Consider the following 27,936-nt stretch of genomic DNA (forward strand, 5'->3'; position numbering starts at 1 on the left):
GAAGTGACAGAAGGTGCTCTTCCACAGGATTGTTAAAAGCAGGCCTTCATGGACAATGGCATTTTCTAGAGGGCTTGTCCTGAAAGTCATAACATCTGGATAGGTTCATAACAAGACAATTAAATATTGAGATCCTTAGCTATTTAGGGCATTAATGGTTAAAGATGACATCTTGAAAGCAACTGCTAGCTGGTTTATTTATTTATTTATTGGATTCGTATCCTGCCTTTCTCCCCAAATGGGATTCAAAACCGTATCTGGATATTGTGTACCAATTATGAGCCGAACCACTACATTTTGTATCAAATTATGCTTCCAAGTAGTCTTCAAGGGTAGTCCCATATAAAGTATATTGCAGTACACAAAGTACAATATAATTCAGGCATGGAGGTCTGTTGCCAACTCAGCTCAGGGAATGCTGTAGCTTATTTGACTCAAGCAAGGTTGTAGGTGGTGCACTAAAAGAGTTGCACAAAAGCACTCTTCTCCACAGCTGCCACCTGGGAGCTTAGGAACAATGGAGGGGCAGAGAACTATGAACTAGTCGCCCTCTCTCCATTGCAAAGCCATGGTCCAGGCCTCAGAGGGAGAGAAGAACCGCTGGACTTGATCCCCTTCCCCACAGCCATTCCCTTCTCCTTTTGTGTCATGTCTTTTTAGATTGTAAGCCTGAAGGCAGGGAAATGTCTAATTAACTATCTGTAAGCCTCTCTGAGAGCCTTTGTGGCTGAAGAGTGGGGTATAAATGCAATAAATAAATAAATAAAGCAAGCAAGCAAGCAAGCAAGTCTTTTTGAGGGAGGAGAGTGCAACCCCTTCCAGAAGAGGTTGAATCTCCATTTGTAAGCCAGGGTTTTTCCTGATTAGCAACACTTTTATCTTGTTAGTGTTCAAACCAAGAGTGTCCAAGGGTTTGGACTGCTTCCATGGTGTTAGGTGACAAGGAGCTTGTCACCATCCCATTGGTGATACCATACTTTGACTGATCCCTTATAACATGCAATGTCATACAGATATCATTTGATATGCAATTTCATAAAGATTATTTTCTGCAGCTCCACAGAATAGGGTACGGAGCAATGGATTCAAACTACAGGCAAAGACAGCATGTTTGACAGTGGAACACACTCCCTCGGAGAGTGGTGGAGTCTCCTTTTTTGGAGGTCTTTAAATGGAGGCTGGATGGCCATCTGGCGGGGTGCTTTGATACTGTGTTCCTACATGGCAGGGGGTTGCATTGGATGGCCTTTGAGATCTCTTCCAACTCTATGGTTCTATGAATTTGGAGGGGTAGAACAGAATTGATTAGAGTGACCCTATATGATAGAGACCACAGCATCAAATAGTTATCACCCAGCAACACCTTTCTGACAGAAAGGATTGGAGCCACTGCAACCAAGCACTCCAAAGGCCCAATTTGAGCGCTTTATAAATAAAGGTTAATAATTTGATGGTATCAACAGCTGAAAAGTCCTCTAGGGAAATGAACAGGAAAGTCACAGTGCAAGCAGCATGAGCAAACCAGTCTCGGCTGCATGTCACAGCGGAAATGAATTTGGTCCAGAAGATAATTAGTGTCATCCAGCGGTGTCCACAAGTATTGCATTTGCTAATAGCATGCTAGATAGTTGGTGCTAGAAGTCCAATTCTCATCGATCCCCTCCAGCTTGGCCTGTGGCGTAATGAAGGTTTAGCACATCAGGATTTAGAGGAAATCTCCGTCCCATGTATATAGACTAAAAATCCCCTGTATTTCATGTCACAAAGCAGTGTTATTTTCTTTTGCCAACAATTTTATTGGGTTTAACACAAACAGAAAACGGGGAAATGATCAGCATAATCCAAGTCATTTGAAGATTAAAATCAACTACAAAAGAAGATCAATAGTGTGTACATCATTCCATAAAGCTAATTGAGCAATTGGAAGAAAAAATGTCTCTGTTTAGATTGATACAAGAATTAATGAGAATTAATTTGCTTCATAGTCTCCATTATTTCTAACAATTTTAACCTGGTTGATTAGTTTTGCCATTAATGACACACTCTATAATCTATTTTTTATTCATTACTTAAAATCCCACTGCACTCTTCCAATGTGTAGTAAATACCATCTGAGCTGACAAATTTATGGAGGAAATCAGGAGTTTATGGGAACTGTTGTCATGAAACAGCAAAAGCAAGCCCACTACAAGTGGAGATAAAATTGTCTTCAGCATTTGTTACTTAAATTTTAGATAAATATTGCAGATGTGCAAGTGTTAGTATTTTAGATAGTGTTCTTTTGATGTTTGCAGATATTAATTTAGTTTGCCCTACTGACCATAAATAACCTTGTCCACAAGAGATTTCAATATTGACGTTTTTTTTCCTGTGCTAGGTTTGGCCCAAATTTTAAGAAAAAGTATAAGACGAGAGAACTTTATGTATTCGGGATGCTAAACTTTTAGATCTTGCTAGAACACATGTAAGAAATTCTGCAAATGGAAATAACAAGTATATAGCTTGCTCCTTTTCTTGAAAGAGAGATGTAAAATGTAGTATTTGAAAAATAGTGAACCATAATGAGTTGTCATTGTCCAGTTGTTCATGTAGTTGGGTTCCTGTTTTGGGGGTATCAATGATAAAAAGGTCTTTCAATCTATAGAAGCCTGCAGATTTCCACTGATAAAAACTGGTACCACCTGTCTGGATTTAATGAATAAAAGATGTAATAAAAAAGGGGGGTGGGCAGTGGGAAATGAATTGCCATTTTCTCCATATTTAAAGGATATTGTGGAGAAATAATTTGGTCACCTTCTATAGAGAGTTATTAGTTAAATTTTGAAATGACTTTCTCTATAATGCATCTTACATTAAATGTATACTCAAGCTGCAACCAAATACAGTCTGGGTCTTGCATTATTCTAGCTAGCAAGCCCAGGTAAAATGCATCATGATACAGATTGTGGCTGGGAATTACCCATACCACCTCCCTTGGGAGCTTGAAATAAAATCCTAGCTTTTTCCTTTTTGTTACTGATAAAGTGATTTTGCCATATTTTAAGAAAAGACTCTGATAATTCCAATGGAAGTGCTTGAAACAGAAAGGTACATTTAGAAAAAATTACATTTTAATGGTGCAGTGCAGTTTTCTTTAAAGGGGGACAAAAACCTAAGCATATTTCAGTATCAAAGCTACACTCTCATTAAGTAACCTATGGCATTATAGTGCAAGTTGCAAAATGTAGTTGGGTACACATTTACTGATTGTCTGGAAAAGCTCCTTTTAGCTGTGCTGTTTCCATGTATTTTTCAAAGTGACTTTTTGCCATGCCTTTGATCATCTCATTTTCTTCAAAAGTTGGCTTATTACAGCAGGTGCAATGTAGACAGTTCAACATCAAGAAACACTAGCAATGTCAAAAGTTTCAAAACACTGTCAAATATAGTAATAATGCTTTCGGGAATCTGGATCTCCATAGGTCAAATAACCCTGGTCACTGACTTTCCAGCTGCGGTCAGGAGTGTACATGCCAGGATAGACTGGGCGTGTGCGAGAAACACGGCTGAACAAAGCATTCCCATTATCATGTTCCATTTGAGGTGAATAAAGACGCAGTTTATCAAGAAGATGTCCTGGCCAGAAACTATTGGCGTCAGTCAAAGGATTCAGGAAGCTAAACATTTTCCACAGCTGTCTGTCAAAAACAAAACAAAACAATGATTTGAGTAAGTTGTGGAGAATATCATGAGTGTAGAAAGCCAGTGTGGTGTGGTGGTTTGAGTACTAGATTATGATTCTGGAAACCAGGATTCGAACCTTGGGCAAGTCAGACTCTCTCAGCCTCAAAGGAAGCCAACAGCAAACCTCCTCTAAAAAAAACCTTGCCAAGAAAGCCCCATGAAAGGTTCACCTTAGTCACCAGAATTCGGAAATCATGTGAAGACACACACCAACAAAAAGAAGCTTCATGAAATCATGATCTGTAACTCTTTCAAACAAAAGGTGCAAATGAGCATGATAACATTTCCTAGAATGCCCCAGCCAGCATGCACTTCTGGCCATAGTGACAACTACTATCCTCTGCACAACAAACCTCTATCCTATATTAAATACAAATTTAAATTTAGAAAAATCCAGAGAGAACATTTCAGTCCTAAAAGGCTTAGACTAAGTTCCCACCATGTGAACCTCCTCCTGTACCAGCTAGGCTAATGTCTGTCAGTCAAAGGCCTTCTCTACTGCTGCGCTGAAGTTGTGGAACGACCTGCCAGAAGAGATCTGCCATATCTCCGTTCTTACAGACTTCAAAAAAGCTCTTAAGACAGATCTCTTTAATTCTAGTTTTAATACTGGGGAAGGGGTTGGGAAGGGACCATTTAGTATTTTATTGTAATGTATTTTTACTGTTCAAATTGCCCAGATTCCTAGTGATTGGGCGGGCTATAAATAAATTAATTATTATTATTATTATTATTATTATTATTATTATTACCACTTTTGATAGAACTCCTTCTTCATATTATGAACTGAGGTTCAGTTAGGAGGGTGTCAAAGACTTATGGTAAAAAAACCAAACAAGCATGCACACTACAATGGCTTTAATGTGTTTTAATTTCTTTCCGTGATAATGGCCTAAATATAATTGCTAGTCCCACCTACAATAAACTCACCGAAACAGTGGGATTTGAACAAAATGCCTTAAAAATAATGATTTCAATGACTTGCCATTCAACAATGGATTAGCTCATTCTATGCTAGATGAGGCTAGGAACTGGATTTCAGATAGCGTATTTGCAAATGGATTCATTTCAACATCCCTTATGCTGTGGCTTTAATGATTTAATTTATGCATTAAATTTGTTTTTCATTTTATTAAATAATTATTTTTGTTATTAACATTTTATTTCAGTTTTTCAAAACAGAAAACAAAAACGTGGAAGTACAAGGTCTAGTATTTCCTGCATCACCAACCATCAGTGTCCCTTCTAAACTGCACATTTTATGGTTACATGCTTTTGCACAGTCCAATTCACTTGTTAAGTTTCAACTTTGTTTCTGATTTTATTATTTAATGTTTTTTAACTCTGGAAATGTCCATGGGATTCCTTCTGGGGGCAAGAATATATCAAATTTGTCTTAAGTTACCAATTTCCTCAAAAAATCACACAGGAGTCACACAGGAATCATGGGGAGTGCAAAATGGCAGATCAGAATTCATTCAAGGCTCTGACTATGTCAACTACAATGTTTTCCTCTCTCTATATGAATAATAACAGGTTGAAATCATGAAGCCCTATTTGTTTTAATTTGTAAGACAGGTTGAGTCTCCCTTATCCAAAACGATGGGACCAGATGTTTTTGGGATTTTGGAATTTTTCAGATTTTGGAATATTTGCATATAGATAATGAGATATCTTAGAGTTTTTTTTTTTTTTTTGGGGGGGGTACCTTGTTCAGGATATATAAAAGGAAAAGCTTTCCAGTCTTCACATAGGTGGCAGTCTTTATAATAAGGGACACCTGCCAGTCCTATAAGAGACAAGCTTTCCAGCCCCCAAATACAAGACATCACTTACAATAAGGGACAATGGAAACCTTATTTAAACACAATGGTTTTAGCTCAATAAAACTATGGCTCACATTCTTCTCTTTCCCTTTTTCTGCTCCATCACAGCCACAAGAGAAAAAAATTGAAGCCTTTGTTTCAAACTAATTGCAGTTTGGGATATAATCCAAACCTTAAATTATGATTCAGCAACTATGGTCCAAAACACACTGCAGAAATAATCCTGTTTGAGACTGCTTGAATTGCCCTGGCTGAGTGCTATGGAATCCTGGGGACTGTAGTTTTGTGAGACATTTAGCCTTACCTGTCAGAGAGCTCTGGCATCACAACAAACAACAGTTCCCAGGATTCCCTAGCACTGAGCTAGGGCAGTTAAAGTAGTCTCAAAGTGGATTATTTCTGTGGTGTGTTTTGGACCTTCGTTTTGAGGTAGCCTTGATTAAAAGTAGAAAAAGCTTCCAAACTCCCCTTGTGGTTGTGCTAAAGGAGATGTGGGGAGCATGCTAAACCAATACCCGTTTTTGTTATGTTGAAGCGTAGTTTAGGTGTTAAGTTCAAGCATGACCCCCAACCTTTAGGCTCACAATCTTAAAAAATTAAAACATTATACCAATTTGAAAAAATTTGCATACAGGTTGGGAGGAGATAAAGAACTGGAGAGAAATTGTTAAAGAATGACATCATTAACTTAGGAAGGTGAAGAAACCACAGCGAAGGAGTATATCAAGAAGGAAAGACAAGGGGAAAATTTGCATTTTTAACTACTTTTTAAAACAAGACAAAGAGAAGGCCAGTTTCATCTTTCTCAGGAATCTTGTTATGAAAAAAAACCTTCAAGTATAACAGCACCATATAGAAAGATTTTAAAACTCTACTTTTAAATAAATAATTTACTTAACTCTAGTAAATAAATATTCACCTGTTCATTACTTTTAAGTAATAATCAATGAAAGAGTATTGTGTTATACCTTTCTACATACTGTTCTTCAAGTGTTTCAGGTGTCTCAAATAAGTTCTCATAGATTGTTCTATTTTTCCAAAGATCCATTGGAGGAAGCAATCTTTTTGAGCGGTATCTGTAAAAGCAATACACTTTAAACTTAGAAAAAGCCAAACAGGACAGATGAAACTGATGTCCAGCTTGGGGGTGCAGTGGGGGGGGGGGAGTACTAATGGGAGCACCACTCTTCCCCATAAGAATTCTGCCCTCTAATGAAATTTTCCTTCACTCCCCAAGTTTTTAGCATTGCATTAACTAGTTAAAATCTCAGAAGAGCATTACATTTTAGGTATCCAAAAAAGGACAGACATTGTTACCAAGGGAACAAAAGTTTCTAGGTGTGAATAATTTTCAATGTCTTAGGGGTGAGACAGATGGCATATGCCCCCAAGATGCCCAGAAATCGTGCCGGCGCTCAGACGTTTACACGCTGCACGCTGCTGGAGCGGTTTGAAGCTGCCCATGAGCTGTAATGGGTGGGAAAAACTGCCTTTTTGCTGGCCCAAAAAGAAGCAGCTCTTTGCCACTTCTTTTTTGGCTGGCTGCAAGGTGGATTGGTGTTACGGTGTGTGTTTGCCACAGCCCCAATCCATCTTCAGAAGGGGTGGCTTCAAGGGCTGTCTGTTTTGGTTCTTACTCTCTACAGTGCTAGGAAAAAAAGATTCCTTATGCTACCATTCAAAATCACTATGCATGTGTTGTATCTTTTCCCCTTTCTTTGTGAAAAGGAGACAGAAGAAAAAGTAGCAAAACATGGGAGGTTTTTAAATTAAAGATAAATGTCATCCTGATCACCTGTAAAATTTTGTGAAAGAGGCAAAGGGAGTGTACAGGAAAAGTCTCCTCTAAAAGCACCACAGCTCAGGTTCAATAGGAAGGAATCAGCACATCCATAAATCTAACTGGCCAAACTCAGTTATAGACAAGTTCTATAATAAAAACCCTAGTACAGAAAACTGAGACAGTAATTCTTTCTTATATAGCACATATATATCAGGACAATAGCTTTGTTAAAGTACAAAATGTACACATGTTTTTGAGAGCTGTAAAGCTCTTTATCAGGCATCAAGATACAAAAAGTAATTGGGGAAACAAAAAAGGGTTCTTAAAGTTATGGAATCTACATGGGGTCTTGAGCTGTAATGGAGGAAAGAAAGGATCTGCAAACAGTGAAATGAGGCAGCTATTAGATTTCACCTGCAGTAGAGTCCCTAGGCACACTGGGAGTGAGATAGGTTGGTTATTTCAGTTTTTGAAATATAAAATACCACTGCATGCTCAGAACTCCCTCCAACCTGGACTGAACCTCAAAGATTCCATTACTGGTGACAGAGTAATTGAAAAGTCTTAATACTGGCAAGATGGGATAATTTTAGTTGCTGGATTAGGTAAAGGAAGTCAGTAAAAGAAAAACTGGTTACTTTCACTTACTCCTAATGCATTGGACATATACCTCATTAGTTTTCTAAATTCTGTAAATGACATCCAGCGGCATTTTACAGTCTTCTCCGCTTTGAGCTCTTCCTTTTCAGCCTTTGGCTTAGGCTTTCTATGGGAGAAGGAAAAATAAGAGACTTCAGAAAAACAGAGAGTGCATCATCAAGAGGAAAGCACTTAGAATTAACTGTCCACATCCTTAATTTACAGATGGCAGCAAAATGAGATAAAATTTTAAAAAGCCAAAAGTTGCTAAGAAAATGTAACAATTTTTGCATGCATACACTTTAAGAATGTATAACATGAGGTATAATGTAACTTGATATTATAACAGATATGTGAACAGCCAATAAGGGCAATTCCCAGAAGCACATATGAATCTAGATTTCAGCTTCTTGTATCAGCAGCACACAAATGCCTCTTAACACTCTAAAGCGCTCTATAGCCATCCCTGGCATTTAGCATTCAGAGGTATATTTTCTTTAAATGTGGAGCCTCTACTTTCCTACCATGATTAATAGCCTCTCCCCTATGATTTTTCACCCTCATGGCTCAGCTCATCCTCAGCCTAGGAGATTTGAACCCAGAGCACCATGAACAGAGAGGAAACATATTTTCCAGGACTAAACCAATAGATCACAGTGCTCTAAAGAGCAAAGTTCCCAAACCAACCTCAAATTAGGCCAAGACCTTGCACTATTTTCTAAGCAATTGCAGTAGATTTTTTAAAAAGGGAGTAGTAGCTTGCATGTACTATGGTACATGTTGAAGCACCACTCACCTGACGCTCTTGCCCAACATGATACATTTATTTTATATTTTGTTTTATATGTTTTGTATTTTTAGTACATTTGATTATCTGTATTGCTTATTTTGTTTTATTTTGCATTATGTCTGTATTTAATACTGTATTTTAGTATTTTATATTATTGAATAGTATATAAATGGTTTTATGCTGCAACTGTTTGTAAAGCGCCATGTACATGGATAAGCACTATATAAATAAACAACAACAACACATTTCTCAGGCGTGGTTGTGGGATTATACTCCAAGCTCAGTCCCAGACTTGTATACAAGATCTTGTTATGGTATAAATATATATACAACATCTTTTTTGTTTAAGAGTAATAGTAGATGGGTCACACAAAAAGGGAAAAAACAAAAGGAGGTGCAAAGTGCTTTGCCTAATGTAACAGAGCAAGTTAGCAGCTGCAGTAAAAAGCAAATTTTAGGTCTCCAATCTCCCAGTGCTTCATCCTATCCACTAAACTATGTAAATTCTTAAATAAATATTTTAAAAATAACATTATCCAAAGTGGGATGACACACTAAAAAGAATCTAATGTATCTAAATCTTGGATCCAATCAACCAATATATTACTTCCTGCCCAGAAATGCTATGAGCACACTCAATAGTTTACCTAACCAGCTGCAAAATAATAAATGTAAGCATGACGTAGTGGTTTGAGTGTTGGACTACAACCCTGGAGACTAGGGTTTGATTCATTCATTTATTTCACTTATTTATATCCTGCCTTTGTTCTGGCATGGGACTCAAAGTCTCAACCTCCTCAACTGATAAAAATATTAAAACATTTTAAACCAATTATGATATTAAAATTTTAAAGCATGAATTCATTTTAAAAACTTAACAATAAGGTTAAAACACAGTAGTGTCCATAGACTCCCTGCAGCCAATTAAACATTAAATTCCTGTTTGAATACAAAGGTCCTTGGCTATCAGAGAAAGAGCAGAGAGGATGCCAACCTAGCCTCCTCTGGAAGGGAATTCTACAGTCCGGAAGCAGCCACTGAGAAGGCTGTCTCCTGTGTCTCTTCCACCTAATGGGCCTGTGAGGGTAGTGGGACATAAAGGGAAAAAAATAAATAAATCAACAAACCCCTTTTGAACTGCAGTTTTTTCTGATTCTTCATCTGATGATGGTGTTTGAGGATGAGGGGCAGTAGAATAATACCCTCCTGGCTGTCTGATCTTCCGAAAGGAGTTCCCCTCTCTTAGGAGTCTGTCTCCTGGATACAGCAAAGCTAATGGTACAAAGGAAATTTCCCCCCAAAATAAAGTTAGAGATAAGGATACTGTAACACAATCTCAGAGATCTGGTAATGGTCATAGCTACTGGCAGAACTGGTGTACTGGCTAACATCTGTTGCCAGAAGAGTCAATAAAAGATCCAAACCACCTTCAGCCCATGGACACAACCATAATGCCAGAGCAAGAAGTCTAAGTATTTTCCCACAGCAGTAGGCTGGGAAGGATTTGGATTCAGCACAGCTTCAGCTGGGGCCCTTTCACATTACACAATTTATAGCACTATGATTCCACTTTAACTGCCATGTTTTAACGAATATTGGGATTTGCAGTTGAGGGAGGGATGTTTATAATTCTCAGCTATAGAATTCTAGAGTCTTTGACCAAACTACAAACCACAGGATTCCACAGGATGCAGCCAGGACAGTTAAAGTGGAATCATAGTGCTGTAACGGAAAGGGCTCCTGGCAGTGGCGTTACTAGGGTTGGTGTCACCCAGTGCAGTAACTCATCGTGTCACCTCCTCAATGACCTCTTCCCATTTCGCACCATACAGAATCCCTAGTAATGCTTTTTTGCACTAGTGTTACTCATAAATTGTAATCCCCATATACCACTGAAAGTAATATTAATAGCTGTGATATAAACAACTAGCAAAATTAAAATTATCCCTTCAAATTACAATATCATAGGCACAACCTAATGAAGATTTGGTTAAAATGTGATGTTTTTAATTTCAAAAAAATAATTGTTTTTTTAAAATAATTTTTAAATTTAAAATTTCTAATTTTAAAATTTGAAATTTTAATTTAAAAAAATTCTGGTGCCTCTCCTTTCTCCTCCCAGAGCTTCGCCCCACTTCTACCATCACAATTTTAAGGAGACACAAATGAATGCCACAGCCAGTTTCTCCCAAAAGATAGGTATCAGACATATCTGGCCTGGATTTGATGTATGGTTTTAATCTGTATTTTGAAATGTTTTTATTGAAGTTTTATTTATGCATTGCAATTTTTATCCTGTATTTTGTATTTCATATTGCAATTTTTACCTGTATACCGCTATGATCAACATGGAATAGCCGTTTATAAATAAAACTTATTATTATTATTATTATTATTATTATTATTATTATTATCTGAGGAGCAATGGTGACACCCTTAGGGCCCATTCAGACTACGAAAAAAAGCGGTTTTCAAAGCAAATCTTGCACGTGAAGTTCCTACTCACCCCGAATCTCACACAAGCGAATCCGAGGCTTGCACACCCGTTCCGTGGTAAATGGCCCCTAGCGCGGGGTCTTTTGAAATCGGCGCAAATGCCGTTTCTTTTGAAAAACCCCGGGTCCTGGGAATGAGAACTTTGGCCTCGATCACAATCGAGGCAAATTGAGGGAGGGATTTAGGTCAGAGGGGAGGGGGAGAAGGAAAGAGCCCTGGGAAGAAGGGAGCAAGGGAAGGCATTCTTTAGGAGCCTCTTTTCCCTGCATCCCCTGCCCAAAGCCCTCTTTTCCCTGCATCCTCTGCCCAAAGCCCTCTGTCACTGGGCATTCCTTCCCTTGCAGGAGGAAAAAATTCAGGTCACTAACGGAGCTCACGTCAGGCTACCCCCCCCCCCCTTTTCAAATTCAAACCATTTTTTTTGAGCAACTATGCGCATTGTTTATATTCCAGAAGCAGATGGAGCCAGGCTTGCAGTTTATATCTTTGGATTTCCTTGCTTTCTGCAGAGGCGGAAGCTACAAATGTTGCAAACAATCAATGTTACATTTTTAACAATTTTTTTTTGAGCAACTATGCGAATGATTTGTCTTCTTGAGCAGATACAGCAAGGGAAGCAAAGGTAAAGCTAATGTTGCTTTTAAAAGCATAAAAAAAAATGCATGGCAATCCCATCCTTTGCCTGGGACAGGGGCAGATCTGACCCAAAAGCCCACAGGTTTATAAAAAAGAGAGAGAGAGAGAGAGAGGCATCTCTCTCCCTGCTTCAGCCGCTGAAACCCCTGTGCCTGGCTCTTTAAAAAGGGAGGACACTTCCCCCGATGCCCTGCAAACGTCACCATGATGATAGCTTGATTGGCAGCAGCCACCTCCAGAATGCATTCGATTTCTGTCAAAATGCATTCGATTTCAAATTTGTAGTGGGCACTTGCTAACGGAGCGATTCGGGGGAGGGGCATCCGGATCAGCCCAGTTCCTTCCAGGTCTTTTAGACCAGTATGAATGGGGCCTTAGGATGTCACCTGGTGTGGTCCGCACCCCACCCCCCGGTGATGCCACTGGCTTCTGGTCTAATCAGCTGCACTCCTTCATATAACAAACCCACTCCATAAAACCTACCAATATATATATTTGTATTTTAATTTTTATCAGCTAATGACTTCCATCTTGAGTACACTCATACATAGCATGAAGCAAAGTCCAATTGACACTATTTGGATTTGTGGCATTTGCCCCCTCACCTAGTCCCTTGGTTTTACTATACCTCTCTTCAGCAGTTTTTCAGTAAGTGGAACCTTATATTTTTCACAAAGCTTGACGCACTGAGTCCAGACCAGGTGACAAACCAGCCGATGCTTGTCCACCAGCTCCCCCATTTCACCTTCCATGGTGCTTGGCATGCAGTGGCCATCCACTGCGATGTCTCCGGTTCTCACCATTCGACACTGTTCTGCAAAGTCTAGAGGATCAATTTTCCTCTGCAAATATAAGAATATGAGATTAAACCAATTTATTATCTAGTCCAGCATTTTCTACAATAACGAGCATCCTTCCCTACCACAAAAAAGGACAGCTATCCTAGGTTCTGTGTAGAAGCTGGTGTGATAAGGCTGACATTGGGCGGGCATGGCTAGCTATCATCTAACTTGATTAGCTTGGATGGAATACATTTTTTTAAAAACAGTCTTACAGCAATTGCACTGGCAATCAGTTCTCATTGCAAAGTGGTACTTCCAACTCCTAAAACTTCATTCCTTCTACTAAGATCATTTTCAAAGGCCTAGCTCTGTGTGCCCTCATATTATGCAGCATAAAATCTTTGCCACCTCAAATTGTAGGATGAAATCTGTTGGTTTTGCTAAAGGCCTGTCATCATGGAAAGTAAATAGGCACAGAAAAGAACAAACAACCAAGCTGTATCATTTACAGAGTTCAGACATAGCAGCTACTATCTTACAAAGTTATTGTAGGATAAACTAGCTACCTATGATATGGAATACTGTACTATCCCTAGAGAAGTTAAGTTGTTCTTCTCATTGCCTGCTTTAAAGCAGACACTGAAAGACATATTCTTTTGTGGTTATGGATTATTAGTTTTTCTTGCGTGTTTTGCTTTTCCACTGCTTTTATTGTTGGTGATAACAGACTATAATTTACATAGTTCCTAGAATACTGTAAATAGCTTGCAATGGGCATTTTGCATGGACAGGTAGGATATAAAATTTAAATGTACAATTATATATGAGGGTACTTGGAATATATGAAGAACAGCACAATACATGGGGTGGGACAAGACTCAGTATGGTCATCTAAGTCGGTGGTACTCAAAGTGGTAGTCCCTGGGTTGATTCTGATCCCTGCGCCACTGGCTACTGGTCCCTGGTGAGTTTCCAAGAAAGAAACCATTATAGCCAATGGGAATAAATAAGGTGCTGGTCCTTGGCACACCAGGAGGAAAAACAATTGCTGGTCCCTCACATCAGATAGCCTGAGAAGCACTGATCTAAGTTACTGATACATACAGAGTTCTAAGACTTACTTCAAACAATTACTATTAGCCAGCTCCCCAGATAAGACAAGAATCAAGCTTCCATAGGACACAAGTACCTTTAGCTTCCGTCTCATTTCCCTGTATCTCTTCCCAACCATTTCCATTTGATTATATGTCAGATGCATGCGGTCGGTTTCAGTGTTGATGGGGGGAACTTCCAAATAGTTTATTTGACTAGATAAAAGTTTGGCCTTGCTATGAGCAATGGAAGCTGCTTTGGAGACAGTAACTGATGACTGTTTGGTACCTTGATTAGAAAGTAGTCAGGAGGTTGGAGAAGAAAGAACAAATATCAAGTTATAAACATATCAAATTTTTTCCTACTCACCCACCCACCCACCAAGCAAATACTCCTGGTATCTTCAGAGACACTTCACAGTTTTTCACACTAAAACATTCTGACTTTCTCTCTTTATGGAACTTTATGAGACATCAGTACATGTCATAAGAATACAATACAAAGCCTTATCTAGTCCAGTATCCTGTTTTCATAGCAGTCAACTAGTTACCTATGGGAAAACCACAATGGGGATGTTAGTGAAATAAAATTCTCCTACACATGTTTCTCAGCAACTGGATGCAGAGGCATTCTGTCTCTGATAGTAGAGGTAATATATAAGACATCATAACAAGCAGCCATGAATGCTCCCAATGGCCTGTTACAGACTGCCAAAATAAAGCTGCTTCGGGTCTCTTTGGAGGTATGCTGTTTAAATGATGCATGGGTCCTACGAGTCCAGAGGTTGTGCCAAAGCCACACTCCATTCCTAAGCACTGGAGTGCAGCTTTGGTGCAGCTTCCGGATTCTTAGGATGCATGCATCATTTAAATAGCATACCTCCAAAGAGACCCAAAGCAGCTTTATTTGGGCAGTCTGTAACAGGCCTAAGTCTCTCCTCATAAAGTGTGGTGAAGAGTCTGAAAACCATGTCTTATGAGGAGAGAGCTGGGTATGTTTAGCCTGGAGAAGAGACAGTTAAGAGGTGATATGATAGCTGTGATTAAGTATTTGAAGGGGTGTCATACTTAGGCTGGAGCAAGTTTGTTTTCTGCTGCTCCAAAGAATAGGACACAGAACATTGGATGGAAGCTACAGGAAAAGAGATTCCACCTAAACATTAGAAAGAACTTCCTGACAGTAAGAGCTGTCTGTCAGTGGTGCTCTGATTGTGGGTTTCCTGCATGGCAGGGGGTTGGAGTGGATGGCCCTTGTGGTCTCTTCCAACTCTATGATTCTATGAAATTAATGGAAGATACAGGCTTATCAGTGGCCACTGATCACAGACAACAATTGCTAAATGACCCTCCAGCCTCAGAATCAGTGTGCCTCTAAACACTTATAGCTGTGAGGCAATACCTTATTTGGGACTTTCCACTGACCATTGTAGAAAGCCAGAATATTGGAACAAACAGACCCTTTGTCAGCATCACTCTACAGGTCTGAAGTTACTTTTGTGGATAAATTATTATCTCTTCTCCAGGCTAAACATACCCAGTTCTTTAAGTCTAAAAAAACTGCCAGCTAACTCAACCACAGGCCTATGATGGTTGTAGATTCTGAGAGCTGTTGTCTCAAAAACTAACTTTTTCAAGATGAGCTACCAGACCTTTAAAAAAAATACTCCCAAAGTACTACAAAAAGATCTAGTTCCCTTTGCCTCAATTAACTGCAACTAATCCTGAGAATAAGATTCCACATTCAAGTTTATGCAGACGAGTGGGAAACTGTTCCACTGTTTGCATTTTATTTTTACCTTGCTTTGTCTCTTTAGTTTGTTTCCATTGGTCTCTTAGGCTGTCCATCCATATTTTCTGACACTCTGCCAGATCATCACTGGTGATATAATTCCCTTTCTTTAAAGACGATATGTAGATGACTATATCTTCCAGGTCATTTTTACTGATAGGCACCTTGGTCTGGTAAAGAGGAGAGTGAGAGCGGTTTCATATACAATAATTTCTCATCTGGGCATCTCCTCACTCATGATGTACACCATGACCATGATCCAGCTATAATCATGTACATGCACCTTCCCACAACTAGGAGAAATGTGCATGTGGAAGCAGTTTTATATATATTATAAGCAAAATCATGCAATCCAATGAGTGGCGGGCAAGCAAACAAGTATACTTTGATTTGGTGACAACAAGCATAACATTACAGATTGTAAGCCTGAGGGCAGGGAACTGCCTAATTAAAAGATTGTATGTACAGCGCTGTGTAAATTTACAGCGCTTTATAAATAAAGGTTAACAATAATAATAAGATGTATTACTAACACACTTACAACTTACACTAGCTATATGTGAGAAGGTGATCATTATATCTGCACAACAGCCTTATGAAGTAGATGAGGCTGAAAGATGATTGGCTCAAGGTCACAACTGGTTTCATGGCTCATTTGGTACCAGGATAAAAATCCCAGTCCAACCACTAATCTCTAACTAGAATACCATATTGGCTCATAAAGGCGGGTTACAGACTGCCCGTTTGTCAGCCAAAATGTCAGCCAAGACTCAAAGTGTGAAAGGAACTGGATAGCAGGGCCAGGGGCGCGATAGATGACTGCCACCCGCAGCTGTAGAGGAAAAAAGTGTAGTAATAGTAATAGACTGAGACTCAAATGAAGAGAAACAATAGCTAGGGAGGAAAGAAAGAACTTGAAACTGGCAGGAATTAGATAATAAGATACTGACCCCTCTTCCTCGACCCTCAGGGCAGCTTGTGTGGATGAAAGAAATGTCGGTAGAGGTAGCAGTGTCATGGGCCGGAAGCCAGGTTTCAGTAAGAGCAAGAAGATGGAATGATCTAGAACAGGGGTCGGCGGGATCCGGCCCGCGGGCGCCTTTCCGCCGGCCCCCGGTCCCTCCTGCTGCCGAAATCGCCGCCGATTTCGGCCGCTTCGACCAAAAAGGCCGCATGAGACTTCGCCGCCATTTTGAAGGGCAAAATGGCGGCGCCCATTAAGAGGCCCGCTGCAGCCTCCGGAGCCCTGGAACGGGGCTTCAGGGGCCGCACCGAGCCTCTGGGACGCCCGCTGCGGCCTTCGGAGCCCTGGAACTGGGCTCCAGGGGCTGCACCGGGCCTCTGGGAGGCCCATAGCCGTCGCTGGGGCCCTCCAGGAGAGCTCCGACGGTGGCAGCGGGCCCCTGGGAGGCCCGTTGCCTTCGCTGGGGTCCTCCAGGATGGCTCCGGCGGCGGCAGCGGGACCCTGGGAGGCCAGTTGCTGTCCCTTGGGTCCTCCAGGAGGGCTCCTGCGACAGCAGCAGGCCTCCCAGAGGCCCGTTGTCTTTGCTGGGGCCTCCAGGAGGGCTCCGGCGGCGGCAGCGGGCACCTGGGAGGCCCGTTGCCTTCGCTGGGGTCCTCCAGGAGGGCTCCGGCGGCGGCAGCGGGCCCCTGGGAGGCCAGTTGCCATCGCTGAGGCCCTCCAGGAGCGCTCCGGTGGCGGCAGCGGGCCTCTGGGAGGCCAGTTGCTGTCCCTTGGGCCCTCCAGGAGGGCTCCTGCGACGGCAGCGGGGCTCCCAGAGGCCCGTTGCCTTCGCTGGGGTCCTCCAGGAGGGCTCTGGCGGCGGCAGCGGGCCTCTGGGAGGCCCGTTGCCTTCGCTGGGGCCCTCCAGGAGGGCTCCGACAGCGGCAGCGGGCCCCTGGCGTCAGGGGCCAGCAAAGACGGGGAGGCCTCCAGCGCTGGTGGTCCCCACCGGCTCTTTCCTGGCCTCTGACAGGGCCTGGGGCCCCGTCAGGGGCCGGCAAAGAGGAGGTGGCCTGGCCCCTGGGGGTGGAAGCTCCACCCCCTGGGGGTGGAGCCTCCACCCCCGGCACACGGCCCCGCCCCCGAGGGGTGGAAGCTCCACCCCCCGGCTTCGGCCCCCCAGTTGTCTGAGGGACAGCAACCCGGCCCCCGGCTCAAAAAGGTTGCCTACCCCTGTAGAATCTAGAAAGTAGCTAATACCCCCGAGGACAGGATCAAACTTCAGAATGACCTTAATAGATTAGAAAGCTGAGCCAAAGCTAACAAAATGAATTTCAACACAGAGAAATGTAAAATACTGCACTTAGGGCAGAAAAATAAAATGCACAGATATAGGATGGGGGACACCTGGCTTAATGAGACTACATGTGAAAGGGATCTGGGAGTCCAAGTAGACCACAAGTTGAACATGAGTCAACAGTGAGATGCAGCAGCTAACAAGGCCAAGGCGATTTTAGGCTGCACCAATAAAAGTATAGTGTCTAGATCAAGGGAAGTAATAGTCCCACTCTATTCTGCTCTGGTCAGGCCCCACCTGGAATATTGTGTCCAGTTCTGAACACCACAATTAAAAAGGAATGTGGAGAAAATGGAGTGTGTCCAAAGAAGGGCGACCAAAATGGTGAAGGGTCTGGAAACCATGTCCTATGAGGAACGACTTAGGGAGTTGGGGATGTTCAGCCTGGAGAAGAGAAGGTTAAGAAGTGATAGGATAGCCCTGTTTAAATACTTGAAGGGTTGTCATATTGAGGAGGGAGCTAACTTGTTTTCTGCTGCTCCAGAGACTAGGACCCGGAACAATGGACGCAGGCTACAGGAAAAGAGATTCCACCTCAACATTAGGAGGAACCTCCTGACAGTAAGGGCTGTTCAACAGTGGAACAAACTCCCTTGGAGTGTAGTGGGATCTCCTTCCTTAGAGGTCTTCAAACAGAGGCTGGATGGCCATCTGTCGGGGATGCTGTGATTGTGATTTCCTGCATGGCAGGGGGTTGGACTGGATGGCCCTTGTGGTCTCTTCCAACTCTATGATTCTATGAAAGAAAGTGATTGTTGCCTTTCCTTTGAATTCAAGCCAACAATGTGACTTCATGTTATATGCAAAGTTTCTTTTTGTAAATGCTTCTATTATTGTTATTAATGGTGTTTCCCCAATATATGTAAAAAGCCTTTTAAATAATTCTTCTGTATATGTATGAGATGTATGTTTGTATGCAGGAAGAACAATAAAACCATGCTTCCCTCCTTCAAATCAAAGAACTGTCACTTTGTCTTCCAAAGAAATCCTCAAAGCAAAAGTGTAATTACAGTTGCCCCTTCTTATACATGGATTTTTTATACATAGATTCAAGCATCCACAGTTTGAAAATGTTCCAAAAAGTATAAATTTACCTTGATTTTCCACTTTTTATAAGGGACACCATTTTGCTATGTCATTATATTTAATGGGACTTGAGCATACACAGATTTTTTTCTACACAAGTGATCTTGGAGCCAAACCCCAGTGTATAACAAAGGTCCACTGTACTTTCAAAGAGGGAGCCAAAGCTGACAATCAAAATGAGGATAGATCAACATATACAAAACTCCTCTTTCTTTCAGGGCAGAGCAATGAGCAATAAGTAAACCAGCTTCACCAATCTGTTCCAGACCCTTCTGTGCAGGCCTGAGAAACTTTTGGTCCCTCAGATATTTTTGGGATGACAACTACTATCAAACCTACTATCAGCAGTGGAAAGGGACTGTAGGATTTATGGTCCAAGACACCTGGAAGGCCAAATATTACTCTCACTGAATCCAAACAAGTAATAGAAACATGGCTTGTACAAATGTAGGGTTTGGGAGGAACATAAGAAGAATGGAGGACTCTCTAGGAGCAAGGCCTTATGGATGATTATGAATCTACATCCAAGAACTTAGGAATCCAGTTGAGGGGGGAAGCTGTGTACAATGGCTATGAATTATGCCAATCAATGAACTGTAAATTGCTTCAGAGTGACTACGTTTGTACTATCTATGTAATGTGAATCCCGTCTCTTCAGTCACTTGGATCGCCCAACTTTTGATACCAAAAGCTCTCATACATCAGTGAAGTTTGGGAGAAGATACCTCTCAGTGAGAGAACAAAACAGCTCCAATGAAGTAATCCCAAAGTTTCTGGTGAGTCTAGAGGCTTTCTCACACTAGCCTCTTTCACGCTGTAGTCCTGCAACCTGGTACAATACCGGCATAGTAGCAGCCACCACCACACTTCTTTTAGTGTGACTGGGGATACTGCCAGCATCCCATTCCTTTCCTTTCCTCTCCCTTAACTTCTCCCTCCCTCTCTTATGCCTTGCTGGACATGCCTTTTTAAAAAAAATCCCTACTTTTCCTGTGCTATTTCAGAGCTCCGCAGCCCTGATCCACTCAGTATTGAAACTTCAGGCCTCCAGAGCTTTGAAATAATGCAAAAAAATTGGTAAAAAACTTGAAAGGGAGGGGGGAGGGAAAGGGGGGGAGGAGGGGACAGTGAGACCACGTGACTACCAATTTAGTTATTGCTGTGGGAATTACTTTCTGCACCTGTGGCAGGGTGCAATGGGCATTTCATTCACAGATTTCCCCTGTGAATGAAAAGACACAGGTCAGGGACGGGGCAGCTATGGGAAGGAAGTGGTGTTGTGCAATCAGCATCGCCAATGCCACTTCCTTCCCATGGGAATTGTGGCTTAAAAGTCGCGTGTGATAAAGCCCTAGGAACAGAACTCAGTACTAAAGAGATCTTTTCATAAAATTGTATATATCTTTTTTAGAAAGAAGAAATGGGAGGAAGCAGCATTGCTTTCTTATAATTCTAGCAGTCAATCCAGCTATCCCACTCTTGACTCTTCCGCAAAAGAAAGCAAAGGGATTTAGTCAATATATTTGGAAATCCGGCTCAGCTATAACACTATGAATTGGAGCCAGATGAAGCCATGCTTATAAAAAGATCAATGGGATAAGTGAGTGATGTCCCACTGATTACCACAGATGTACACTACATGTAGTTGGGTCTTTATGCCTTTGCCTCGTATATGACTTCACTGTCCATGAAGTAAAATGATGGCCAACACTTTTTGAATGAGGAGAAGGGAGGTGTCAAGATAAGGCTTATTCCTCTAACAGTATGACTTTTTCCTGTTTTGGCACCAACAGAAAATCTGCACATTCACATCTATTTGAATGGGAACATGCTTTCCCACCTACCGATTGGATTATTTTGATGAAATCAGCTCTCTTGAACTTCATTGACTTGGTCCTGTCGGCTTTGTTGAAGAGGTCCACAAGCTTCAGTTTCTGCTTGTGTAGAAGACTTTGTAGTGTCCTCAGTGAGTCAGGATAGGGAATGTTCAGACGTGGAATGCTTCTCCCTTGATCTCTCTTTGGCATCAGATGCTGAAAGGCATCAGAATGTGTTTAAAAGACTGATGTTAAATGTATTTACCTTTGTATCCTATATTTCCTCCAATGAGGCATGGCTTTCCCCCTCTCTGTTTTAAGTTCACAACCTTGGGAGGTGGGTCAGGTTGAGAGTGAGCGACTGGCCCAAAGTCATCCAGTGAGATTTACAGTTCAGTGGAGACTTGAACCTAGATCTCCTAAGTCCCAATACAACACTGTAATGATAAAGATTCTCTCTTTCCCCTTCTCTAACTAATTCATATGCATGTTGCTGTGAGCTTTTTTGGCTGGAGTATGGGATCAAAACCTTGATAATGGGGAGTATGGGCCTCCAGAAGTTCTTGGACTGCAATGCCCATTATCCCATTCAGCATAATCATAAGGGATTATGGAAGGTTCAGTCTAGCAACATCTGATGACCACACATTGTTACCCCTGATGTAAATAAATAACATAGCATTGACAACTATATTCTACTGAAGAATGCCTGTTGCCATGTCTTCTGGGCTGGCCTTTCCTCTCACCCCCATGGTTTCCTGGCCTAACACTGAGCACATACATTGGGTATGTATGTTTACTATGTGCCCTGGCTGGCAAATAATTGCAGAAGGGTGAAAAAGAAATGAAAAAAGCAATAGGAAGGAGATGTGGAAATATATAAAGAAAATGGGGGGAGGGGGACTGCAGGAGAATAGAATAAAAAGAAAGAAGATATAGGAACAAGACAAAATATTTTTCCCATCTTGATTGCATTTGCACTCACAATGCTCCCACAACAAGACAGTGTGTTTTATCACCATTATTCTTTGGTTATAAGGGGCTATTTTCCAGTAGGGTAATTCCCCATTGTGCTCTCATGTCCAATACAGAATGCAAGGGAGTGGGAAATTCCCTTTTTCTTCAATATCAAAGACATAATGGCACGATTTCCCTCCTGGCAGTTTTCATTCTCAACTGTGAAGTGAGATGCACAAAGGAAATTTCATTGATTTAGTGGGAGGGGAAACTTCAGGGAGGGTGAGCAGTCTCCACTGCACCCCTTGTAAATCAGACCTGTATCCTTTATGGGCAAGAATATTTTCATGGGTTGAAGGTTGTTTCCTAAACAAACAAACAAAAAATCCACACGGGCTCTTTTTTAATACTTACCTCAATGCTTTGAACTGCCTCTAACGCAGGTTCCATCTTAACCTCCTTTGGTTCTTTGCCCTCTTTTATCTTCCCTAAGACACTTGCTTCCAGAGCACTTACAGGTTGCTTGGCAGTCAACCATTCCTCTAGATTCACACAATTGTTCAGAAGATCCTGTAGTTTTTTCCTCTCCTCAATCCAAGCCTCCAGTTGTTGTAGCTCATCTTCTTCCTCTTCTTTATCCTTGGCCTGTGGAGGTATTTCCAAGACTGGGGCTTTCTTCTTCAGATCACAGGGTATGTCTGGCGGGGGTTTAGGGCTGCTAGGAACACTTCCTCTCATTGGTGGGGCGATAATAATGCGACGTCTACATCTGGGTGGGCCGAATCTACTTTTTTTTACTTTAAAGAAAAAATGTGGATATGCCTCTCTGAGTTTGAATTGTTTAAAGCAGTGGCCTAAAATCTTATCCGGGTCGTCAAGGGAAGATTTTCTGTGCAGGTCATCATTATGCATGGTGTTGCTTTCACTGGAAACAAAAGAAAACAAACATGGGTTTGACATTCATAGTAAACCAGCATGTCTACCCTTTGAAATAACCTTTCAAAACTTAATCTAAAGCAGTACTATTCAAAGTGGGAGTCCATGAACCAGTGTTGGTCCATGAGCCATCAGCTGCCAGTCCCCAGTAACTTTAATAACTAAAAGGTACAAACTGCTACTCAGATTTGAAGAAGAATAGGTTAAAACATATATGATCAGCGGGGGGGAGGTTACAACATCCAAATTAACCAGCGGGAAGATATATGGACAAAGGAATTAAGATTTAGTTGTTCATACAGTCTTAAAGAAAGTCTATGAAAAACGATGTTTAAACGGTACATTACACAGGAGAAAATAGCTAAAATGTGTATGGGGGTAGTAATATGAGTTGGAAATGTAGAACTCAAATTGGTTCTTTTTAAAAAACAAACAAACTTGGGGATCCTTTATAGATTTTATGAAAAATTACTGAAGAGAAGTAACTATACTTGGTTTCAAGTTACAGCTGGAGAAGCAAGCATTTTATAATTCTTTAATATAAAGTAATGTCAATTAATGAAAGTAGTGAAATGAAACAATTACAAAAAGTCCACCACATATGGTAGAATGAGTCTCTTTTTTCACCATATTTCCAACAGTTTCCCTCCCCATTTTTATACATCTTTGCCAATTTTGATGGTGTTATGTATGATCCATGCAACAGCTTAATAAAATTGTCTTTTAAATGAATACAAGTTGTAAATTCTCTGCCCCATGCTCTTTCCAACTTCTCCAATTGTATGTTAACTTATATCCTACATCTGTGGACCATTTTATCATTGAGGATTTTATGGTTTCTGATTCCAACTCTATTTTAAAACATAGGAACTCGACAGACAGGCGGCTCTGTGCCACCTGTCTTTGCCTTGAGTCGGTGCTGCAGCAGCAAGACACTGCAGCACTGACATGCCGCCAAAAAGTAGATTCATAGAGTGGCTTCTTTTTTGCGGTGCCATAAAGGGGAAAGGGCACCGCCATGACACCACTTCCTAGAAGTGACATCTAGACGCTTTGCAGTGTTGTCGTCATCATGGTGGCCCCCGTGTGGACGGGAAGCCGCCATTATGGAGCCGCCAGCATATACTAGGGTTCGGGAGCAAGTGGTTGGTGCATGCTCCCAAACCCTAGAATTGGGCCCAGAGCACCACAAAGTGCCTGTTTGTACCAGGACATACTTTATATAACTTTGATATTGTTACTTCTTTGTTCTCCATTAATACCACAGTGCAGAAGGGTCACACATAAATCGCACTATTGTGAAGGTGTGAAAGCTCATTGCAATCCATTCACATGACTGAAGTTTTGTCATCATCAATTTTTAAATTTTAGCCGGATTTCCCAGGGTTGGCAACTTTCCTTCCTGTGTCACTTGGCTGTCCCAATAGAATTACATCACTGGCTGCCGAGAAGGTTGCTGTCCTTTCTTTTAAATACAGTTGGCCTTTCCTTTATGTGGGGATCTGTTCCAGACCCTGCTGCGTAAGGGGAAAAGCACGTAAACTTAAGCCCCATTAGAATGGGGCTCGTTCCCACAGCACGCGCCCAGCACTTGCCCCATTACTTCTTCCGAGGCGCAGGAGAAGTCTTTCTAGCATTGCTTCCAGTGTATGCTGGAAGCCGCATATGGCGTGCCCGTGTATGACGCAGGCGCACTGTACTGTATTCTTTGTGGTTTACAATGTAAGTTTCTCTCTAGTAATGTTTAGCATTGCTAAAGTTAAGCGGAAGTTTAAGAACATGAGGAACCCGCTGTGATGCAGCTGAAATCCATGCATGCATGCGTGAACAAAAGCATTTCGTAAACAATCACAGTTAACAAGGGTTACGTGTGAAATTCTAAAGTGCAATAATATATAGTCGATGTTGCGGTATTGTGAGATGGTGTGAAACTATAAGGCGCCACAGTGTAAAAGTATTGGAACTGGCAGATAACGGGATAATTGCAGGAGGGTGCCGAAAACAAGCCTGGTGTGATAATCTCCTACCTTTCATTTTTTTGCCTCTAAACGTTTCTTGCTTTCTCTTTTGGTGAAAGTCAAAGGCAAATGCAAAGGGGCCATAGGCTCACTGAAAAGATTTGGAAAAGCTACACCTTTGAACTACAGTTTGCATTATTCTTCAAGCACCATGTATTCACCATGTATTCACCATGGGGATGGGTGAGTGCGGGATCTGGGACTTGATAATCCAAAACTGTAACTGTTCCAATCTCTGGCAAAAGTACACCTTCGCATATAGAAGATCCCAGATTCAGTCCATGGCATTTTCAGGGACACGTGGGAAAGACCCCCTACCCCAAACTTTGGAAAGCCGCTGCTAATCTGTGCCAAAAGGAGGGAGGTAGATAATTCAGTAGTCTGACTCTGCAGATTCCTGTGAACCATATTTTGATAACGTTTTATTGTGTGAGACACCTTGGGTCCCTTTTTTGGGAGAAAAGCTGCATAGAATTGATAATAATAATAATAATAATAATAATAATAATAATAATACAGAGTGTATAGCTGTTTAGTGGAAGGCCACTGTGAGTCAACTAGGCATCTCCCTGCACTTTGGACCATTGTCCCATCATCCCCAACTGCAACAGAAATGCTGACTGGGGACAATGAGAATTATATTCCAAGACATCTGGAGGTGGTAGACTTTCATATATTTTGGATCCAAGGCATTTAATAATAATAATAATATGTTTTATTTATATACCGCTATTCCGCGATGATCATAGCGGTGTACAGTAAAATCATAATACAATAAAAAAATTTAGGGGTTTATAGGTCAAGAGCAGCAACTTGAATTAAGTTTGGAGGCAACTGGGGAGCTGGTACAGTTCCTCTAAGCCCGTGTTTGTCTGTTTTCTAAAAGGCACACCTGGCAACAGGTTGGCTGCTGCTTTCTGCACTTCTGATACTTTTTCAAGGACAGGCCCATACAGAGAACATTAACAGTAGTCTTGGTATGTTATTTTGCTTTTTTGTGCCTTCCTTGCACATCTGTTACCTAGAAAAAATGTTTTGCTATGGGGGATAGTAGCAATAAATGACAGGCCCTCACACTGAGAACAGGGCTGCATCCACACTGCAGAAATAATCGTTTCTCTCTTTTGGACCCCCAACTGCACTGAGGCCAAGGAGAGCTCCATTATTCCAGCATTTCTTAAGCCCAACTAAGCCAGGCAGAAGTGTTTTCCTTACTATAAAGTTACTCCCTGTCAGAGTGATCAGGTGTCTTGACCACAAAGGAGGACAAGGTGCCACAAAATGTAGGGCATTCAAGAAAAATAAAAGCTAAAAACAGTCATATGAATATAAATGTATGCTTCTTAGCCATGTGCAAAACGGAGGGCCTTTTGGAATTCCTCCTGGATAGAATGTTGAAATGTAGGACATGTCCTGGATAAGGAGGACTTCTGGGAGGAAAGCTGCAAGGACGGAGTGGTGGTTCAAAGCAGGAACTCTTCCAAGCTCTGGGAATGGTTTTGTTCAGGATTCCAGAGACCACTGACTTCTTTCAGGGGGCTCCATTACGTTTCCTCTCCTTCTCTTTCTTGGCTTTCCATTCCTGTCCCCAAACCACAACATGGCTGCATCCACACTGCAGAAACCATCTGGTTTGACACCCCTTTTAACTGCCATGGCTCAGTGCTATGGAATCCTGGGAATTGTAGCTTTATGAGATATTTGGCCTTCTCTGTCAGAGAGCTCTAGGGCCACAACAAATGACAGTTCCCACAATCCCATAGCACTGAGCCATGGCCGTTGAAGCAGTACCAAACTGGACAATTCCTGCAGTGCGGACACATAAAATCCAGACTTGTTGGGGAGGAGGATGCACCGGAATTCTCCGACTCGGGTCCAAAACACACTCCAGTTTGAGACCACTTTAACTGCCCTGATTCAATACTAGGGAATCATGGGAACTGCAGTTCATTGTGGCATCAGAGCTCTCTGACAGAGAAGGCTAAATGCCTCACAAAAACTACAGTTCCCAGAATTCCCTAGCATTGAGCCAGGACAGTTAAAGCGGTGTCAAACCGGGTTGTTTTCCCAGTGTGGCGCCAGAGGCCCACCTACCGGCTCTGGGTGCAGCTCACTCGCCCTGCGGCGAGGCTGGAGAGGGAGGCGGTCAGGGCCTCCGGAGAGAAGCTCAGGCGCTCCATGCTGGCCATCATCATGGCGCCGCCGGGGAGGCCTCTCTCCTTCCCTCTCAGCAGCAGCCCCTCACTTACGTGCCCCCATTAAGGCACAAGGGCACCGCGGCATTTTGGCCGGCGCCAGGGCAACAAGGCCGCAAGCCCCGCCCTGATTGGGCGCTGGAGCCGCGGCTCCGAACGCCGCCTGGGCCCCGCGGCCGCCATTTTGTGGCTCGCCTGCCCTGGGCCTCCCTTCAGGGCCTCCCTCCCTCCCTCCCTCCGTTTGTTGTTATGAGAGGGAAGCTGCTGCCATGGACCTCCTCTGAGGCTGAGGGGCCAGGAGCAGCCTCAGGACATCATCATCATCATAGTTTTTGTGGGTTTTTTGGGCATGGCAATTAAATAGTAATAAAAAACAAAATAATAAATATATAATAAATAATATGATATAATAAATAAATAATAAATTAAGTCAAAGGCTTTCATGGCCAGCATCCATAGTTTTTTGTGGGGTTTTCCGGCTACGTGGCCGTGCTCTAGAAGAGTTTCTTCCTGACGTTTCGCCAGCATCTGTGGCTGGCATCTTCATTGAATGCTGGCATGGAAGAGAGTGGTGTGTGTGTATGTGTGTATGTATATGTGTGTGTGTGTGTGTGTATGTGTGTGTATGTATGTATGTATATATATATATATATATATATATATATATAAAAACTACCCAGGGTCACACAGTACACACACACACACACACAACATACACACACACACTGTACACGCAGCATTCTCTGAAGATGCCAGCCACAGATGCTGGCAAAACGTCAGGAAGAAACTCTTCTAGAAGATGGCCACTTAGCCTGTAAAACCCACAAAAAACTGGATGCCAGCTGAGGAAGCCTTCGACTTCATAATAATAATAATAATAATAGTAATTTTTATTTATATCCCGCCTCTCCCAAATGATCAAGGCAGGTCACAACCAAAATTACATCAATACAAATTACAGACATAGCAATTACATAATCCCCTTATCCTTCTTTCTAAAACATCCACGTAAGGAAACAACGACATTAAATACAAGTAATGTATCGTAAAAGTAGTAATCACTGGTGCAGGA

At 41.9% G+C, this 27,936-nt stretch overlaps 1 protein-coding gene across 2 annotated transcripts; it reads right to left on the reverse strand.

Annotated features, from left to right (window-relative positions):
• Positions 1 to 1,802: 1,802 nt before the first annotated feature.
• Positions 1,803 to 27,055, reverse strand: EFCAB12 (EF-hand calcium binding domain 12). 2 transcript variants are annotated; one of them, XM_089520610.1, is made up of 10 exons: positions 26,764 to 27,055; positions 22,130 to 22,640; positions 20,786 to 20,974; positions 15,563 to 15,725; positions 13,865 to 14,055; positions 12,522 to 12,735; positions 9,889 to 10,033; positions 8,003 to 8,098; positions 6,518 to 6,625; positions 1,803 to 3,677 (listed from the first exon to the last, which is right to left on the reverse strand). In XM_089520610.1, the coding sequence occupies exons 1-10, from the start codon at positions 26,862 to 26,864 to the stop codon at positions 3,419 to 3,421; spliced, it is 1,977 nt and encodes a 658-aa protein (XP_089376736.1). In that variant the 5' UTR covers positions 26,865 to 27,055; the 3' UTR covers positions 1,803 to 3,418. The 2 variants fall into 2 exon arrangements, with proteins under 2 accessions (XP_089376736.1, XP_089376726.1); XM_089520600.1 differs by lacking the exon at positions 26,764 to 27,055 and adding an exon at positions 24,842 to 25,285.
• Between the last annotated feature and the right edge of the window lie 881 nt (positions 27,056 to 27,936).

The sequence above is a fragment of the Sceloporus occidentalis genome, unplaced genomic scaffold, assembly GCF_023333645.1.
Source record: "Sceloporus occidentalis isolate IW3139 unplaced genomic scaffold, rSceOcc1.0.p SCAF_1, whole genome shotgun sequence".
Lineage (NCBI taxonomy): Eukaryota > Metazoa > Chordata > Lepidosauria > Squamata > Phrynosomatidae > Sceloporus > Sceloporus occidentalis.